Genomic DNA, 6,022 nt, shown 5'->3' with positions numbered 1-6,022 from the left:
TTTTTTTCCCATGACTAAAAATAGTGTCGTCTTTTTTTATTTTCAGATTGAGAAAATAATGAGCTCCATTGGCGAAGGCATTGACTTTTCTCAGGAACAACAGAAGATCTCAGGTACTGTTCTCAGCCTTTTTGTGCGTGTGTGCGCGCTTTTAAAAGCCTGGCATGATGGTGAATCTCTTGCGTGCAGCTTTCTCAACCTGCCTTTGCTGTTTGAAGGGAAAACGAGCAAGGCACAGAAACAGAGGTCACGTAATAGAGCTCTTAGTGTAGTGCTACTGCTGCCGTTCGTTCTGAATATGGTGGTTCTGTCTTTCATGTAAGACCCCAGCTAGATCATATAATGATCTCCTGTCTGATAGGCACTGGGGAGGTATTGCAGAGGTAGTAACCTTGGGAAGATTGATCCTTCCTTACTCATTAGTGACCCTTCCTGTTAACTTGAAGACCAGAGATGAGACTCCAGAAGCTGGGCTGGTCCCAGGTGTGCAACCTGAACGTTTCTGGATGTATTGACTGGCAGTTAAGTAGAGTTATTCATATGACTCTCTGGAATGTTGCCTAGGCCAGTGGAGGGTGACCTTGGTGGTAGGCGTGCCACCCCGATCCCTTTTCCCAGTTCAAGTTGCTGCTCTGCTTTCTGCTCCAAACCCTGCACTCCATGCCTGATCTGCCGCTCTGCCTTCTGCTTCCTTGCCGTGCTCCCTGCTGGCTTTGCTGCTTTGTTTTCTGCTCTCTGGTCTATCAGTGGTCATGCTGCCTGTCCCCTTTTCCATCTGCTGCATGGCACAGGGGCACTCGTGCCACAGGTGCATGCTGCATGCCACTCATAGCACTCGTGCCACAGGTTGGCCACCTCTGGCCTAGACAATCCTCTCTACCCTTGCAATTCTAAATCTTGTAATATTCAGTGTCCTTTTTCAAGCCCCATCACCAGAGTCACGTAGTTGCATTAAAATCTGGACTTCCCTTTTAAGAAGCAAAAAAAAAAAAAACGTGAGGGGGAAAAAAAAGTGTCACCTTGATGATTTTAGGCGAATGTTTTGATAATGTGACATATCTGAAGGTTCAAAACTCAGGAGAAGATTAATACATTTGGGGCTGCCTTCTTTAAAGTAACTAACTAAAAAGGCTGAACTAGGGAGCACAGATTGCCAAATTCTGCCACATAAACAGGTATGTTATTTTAATTACCATTAGAAGAACAGGCAGATAGACTGGTACAGTCCAGTGACTGTTTTGTTAGACTGCAATAATGGAAATGAATGAAATTTAGGGGAGCACAAAGAACACTTGACCTTAACTTAGGCTTCTGTATCGGACAAAGATGCAGCAGGATCTGGTCAAAACTACCCAGCTATTGTATGACTCTTGCCAAGGTTTCTCTCTGTTGCCTTTCCCGAGCTGCATCCTGACACCCTTACAGGCAGAGTCAAGGGGCAGAAGAAGATCAACCTTTCTCAAATCGACTCAAGAAAAACTCTAGCTCAGATGAAAACATTTTGACCAGAATCCCAGAAACAAAAAGCTCTTCTGCTTTCCAGCTCTTCCAGCTATTCATTTTATTTTATCCTGAGAGGAAGTCAGACCAGTTACTTTTGCTGTTCTCTCCTGCCTTTCAAAACATGCTTGGCTCCCATTTCAGTATTCCTCTGGGTAATGCTGAATCTTTTTTCCTAGTAGTTAGTTTGAGCTGGAGCAGCTGTGCGTATGTCCTCTTGCAAGTCTCACAAGCCTCTACCACAGTCTTGTTAGCATGGTCCTTTGCATTAAATATATAGGGAGAGAAGTTTTAGAACCCAGTTTACCCTTAATACCAAAGTGTGGGAATCTTTGGTCCTTGGAGAAGAATTGAGCACTCCCAGTGGGTCTGTACCTGTTAGTCCATCATTCCCTGGTTTTCTGTTATCAAAGCTCCCTTCAAGGCTTGGAGAGGAAGGGTGGGAAGTCTCTCACCAAAGAGTCTGTCTGTAAATGCTGGCTGTAGTGAGAACTTCTTGCACATGCAACCACAATGTCCTTTTCCACATTTGGGAGAGAGCCAGAAGTTTCTGATGTTGGCTTGGGCTTCAGTCCCTGTCCACCCAGTAGGCAGGGGATGGCTTTCCTTTTCTCATTGTTTCAGTGAAGTGTCAGCAGCAAGTTTTTCCCCCCGATCAGAAGTAGGGAAGAAAGTTGATCAGCTTCTGACCTTTCAAACAGCTTTTGTTGCAGTTTTCTCTCCTCCATTCCATATTGCTCAAGTGTTGAGCAGGTTGACGTGCACTTTTGAGCTGTTCACTTCCCATTCAGTTGGCTGCAACTGCCCCCTAAGCACTGGCAAAACTATTTCATTTCCCATTAATAGTTGTGCTGGCAAAGACGCTCCTCCCCATGGGCACCCTACTGTCCGTGGTCCTGTGTGTGGCAATGATGGTATAAACTTCACCAAACTGTTCTATTCCAGTCTTTTATTGATGTGGTACCTTAGAGAGAAGTCTGCTGTGACTGGTAGGTGTTTTCCTGCAAGTGCTCCCAGCCCCTCTGCTGTTTCTTTGCCAGACTTCCTTCATGTAGCATAGAGCGTGCTCCCTTCTAAATGGAAGAAAATCGATCTCTTAAATAAGATTATGATGAAGAACATGAGCGCTTAGACTCCAAGCCAGCTATAGCAGCCCAGCTGGTTCTACTGCGAAAGTTGGAGTCTCCCCACGGATCAAAGAATTCCCCCTTGTGACTTGTTTCCTGGTCCATTATCTCCATTCCTTTCACACAGCCAAAAATGCAAATGCAGAATTGTTTTTTCAGTGCTGAGAAGGAACACATTTGCTCTAGAAACATTTCTTGGAGTCTCTGACCAGCAGAGACTCCCTATGCCTGAAGAAGGGTGACTGCGCCTGAAAGCTTGCTAAGAACTTTTTCCAGCTACTCAGTTGGTCTAATAAAAGATATCACGTCCACTCAAAGAACCTTGCCTGTAGAATATTCATTTTCAGGCTTTGGGCTCAAATCTTTACCCTCGCTCTTAAATTTAGCTTCTCCTCACTTAGCAAAGGAACACCCGACTTATAATGGGCTGCATATAACACTATCCACCAACCCTATCAGGGATATGTCTTGTTCACTGTGGCAGTCAGCTGCATAAGGGACAATGAACCCATGTCATTTTCCAGTCCTGTGTTTCAGCAACCAGACTGCCTAGACTGAGTTCTCTGACTGGAGACTCTTGTTGTAAGCTGTTTGAAAATACTTCTGGATTTAAAAATATTTACTGATTGTTTTGGGAAAGAGGGTCCTTGGAGTAAGGTTTGCGGGTGACTTTGCCTTTGAAGGTCCACATGTGAATAGCTCAGAGCGTTTGGAGTGATGCAAAGGTGCTATCGCTTTGCACACCAGCTGTATCTGCCAGAGTATCTAATTATCTCTCTTCCTCCTCCCCCTCTTTAGTAGTGATTTTTTGGATGCCTGTCAAGGTTACAAATCAGATAAAACTTGGTAACTATTTTATTCTGCCTGTTAATACACTAATAATTCATCTATGCTTCTCTGGCTTTCAGGGATGTTGCTCTCTATTTGTTTCTCTCCAGTACTTAGATGCTGAGCTCACCGGTTTACCAAACTCCTGGACTGTGCATTTTGGCTTGATCTTGCTTGGCTTTCCCAAAATAAAAGAGGCTCATGTGGGTACAAGGAAGAAATCTTAGCACCAAATAGTGCCTCACTTTTCCTCAAATGATGCAAATACTGGAAAAAAAGATGCCATCAGCCATGTTTATAACTCTTGGAACTAGTGATTCTGATGCTACAGTGTTGGGATGCTATCTAAGAAACTATATAGAAGTGTTCCTATTTTAATACAAAATTGACACCGTTGAATACTGCTGTCTAAGTTCATCACAATATCATATCTGCCAGACACGAATCGAGACCAAGACTAGAAAAACATCAGTGTAATAGCCAGACCCATGATTCATATGTTGCTCCAAGAGTAGATGGTCTGACCTCATATGGCTTGGGGCTGTAGAGGGGACCTGGTGAACTTCATTTTGCAGCGATATCAATTTTTGCATAGAAGCCTTTTAAACGGTTTGGTTGCTGGCTATCCTTGCAAAAGACCCTGATCTGTACTTTTCTTTTTTTTTTTTCCCTTGCAAGATGCATGTAAAAGGTAACAAGGGGGCAGAAGAGGGAAAGTCTTCCATAGCACTATGAACTCCCTGTGATTTTCCTCACAAGTCAGGATGAGGCCCTGTCCACCTTTTGGGGACAGTTCTTTCCCCAGGCATGTCAGTCTTGCTGCCTTTCCTAGAGGTATGGCGGTGTCCAGCCATATGTTTTGTGGGCAGGGATAATTCCATCTGGCTCTAATGTGCTTTTAGGAATTGAGCTGTCCAGCGGTAAAAAGCAGTGTCTAAAAATTCATCAGTTGAATTGCTGGTGAACTCTGTTGTCTGTGAACAGTAGGACCCCCAAATCCTGTACTGCTCCAGGATTTCATAAAAACCCAACAGCTTCAAAATTGATTTGAGATGATTTTCTTAACCGGACAGGCCAGTTGAGCCCTATCAACCTCTCTTCAAGGACTTGTATGGTTTGGAATGGTTTGCAGTGTTTTAAAATCGACTGTACAATCAAAGCAGTAGGGGGAACGGTCATGCACTTTGGAGCATGATCTAATCCATTCATGATGTGAACTCAGCACCCAAAGGAGACTAGAGCTTCATAATTTGGCGCAACCCCTTATCCCTCTGTAAGATACTTCAGCCTGGTGTGAGATAGAAAGGTTCAGTCACAACTATCATTTCTGCAAATGTAGAGCCTGGGCTGTTGATTTACAGATGCAGTGCAGTGGCCCTGGCCCATATTCATTTGAGGCTGTGCTGGCTGGCCTGCCAACCTGCTCAGTTCTGTGCAAAGATCAGGCTTTTTCTTGTAGCAATCCGTTCCTCTTGTGTCAGTTGTGTGCAGGAACAGCAAGGGCAGTAAAATGGATCTGAAGGTCTCAGATGCGAACTAAGTGGGCATGAAGATGGCCAAGGTACTTCTCCCCTATTGAGTTTTAAGACGTTCCCATTGCTCTGCTTTTAAGGCAGGGATGGGCAGCTATTTGGGCCTGAGGGTCATATAGGCTGTTTTGGTGAGCTGTCTCGGGCTGGGTCAGTACCGTCAGTACCTCCTCCTGATCCTGACACCTCGCAACAACTCTGCAAAACTCCCTGTGTGGGGTGGGGCCCAGGGTAGTGGCGTTCAGGAGCAGGAGGAGCTGGCAAAGCTGGGATCATGGGGCCAGGGCCAGATCAGAACCACAATCTGCTGCCTGTGCGCCCCTGCTACAGGTGCAGGTTCTGCAGGCAGGGGTGTGCAGGGAGCAGATCACAGCTCTGCCCTGCTCTGGCCCCGTGCTGTCAATGCCCCACGATCCCAGCCCCAGGCACAGCTCCCCAGAGCTGTGCCTGGGGCTGGGATCGTGGGGCATTGACAGCACGGGGCCAGGGCAGAGCTGGAAGCCACCGCCGGGCCTTGCTGGAGGGCTGCAGCATGGAGGACAGGGAGAGGAGGGCTGCAAGTCCTTCAGAGGAGACTTGAGAGGAACTTAGCTTCCCTCCCCCAGCCTGGGGTGTGCAGCCTGCAGGTTGGGGAGGGAAGCGGGAGGACCTGGTGATGACTCCACACTGCCACTTGCAGCAGCCAGGACCAGACCGGGGCCAAGGGAGGTGGGCAGTCCTGTGGCATGAGCTTCCTGTGCCAGCCTGCAGCTCACCCCAGGATGCCTGCTCAGTGACAGTAGCCCCCAGCCCCACTGGCTCAGCATGGGGCAGAGTGGTGTAGGGCAGCAGCTGTGATGGGAGCCCAGATGAGGTTGGTGTAGCTGGGGCTGGTCTCAGTCTCCGTGGAAATTAGCCTCCACCCCTGGATGCAGCTCCCTGCCCAGCCTCGTGCAGGTACTGGCCCTGGACGCAGCACCCTCACTGGGGCTTCCTCCGCTGCCCAGTCTCTTCTATATAGGGTGTATCCCTGAATGCCTGCCGCCCAGTCGTAGGTAG

General features: G+C 47.3%; 1 protein-coding gene across 6 annotated transcripts in view; it reads left to right on the top strand.

The window, feature by feature from the left end:
• The window catches only part of ANKS1A (ankyrin repeat and sterile alpha motif domain containing 1A), a 154,192-nt gene that overhangs the window by 80,818 nt on the left and 67,352 nt on the right, over positions 1-6,022 (top strand). For all 6 annotated transcript variants that reach the window (XM_019514158.1, XM_019514159.1, XM_019514157.1 and 3 more), the window contains one exon: positions 47-113. In XM_019514158.1, coding sequence (XP_019369703.1) covers positions 47-113 — 67 coding nt within the window. The remainder of the gene's footprint in view (positions 1-46; positions 114-6,022) is intronic.

Source organism: Gavialis gangeticus, unplaced genomic scaffold (assembly GCF_001723915.1).
Source record: "Gavialis gangeticus isolate Ggan-Ray unplaced genomic scaffold, GavGan_comp1, whole genome shotgun sequence".
Classification (NCBI taxonomy): domain Eukaryota; kingdom Metazoa; phylum Chordata; order Crocodylia; family Gavialidae; genus Gavialis; species Gavialis gangeticus.
Note: the sequence above shows the minus strand (reverse complement) of the source record. Positions and strands in the feature narration are given on the sequence as shown.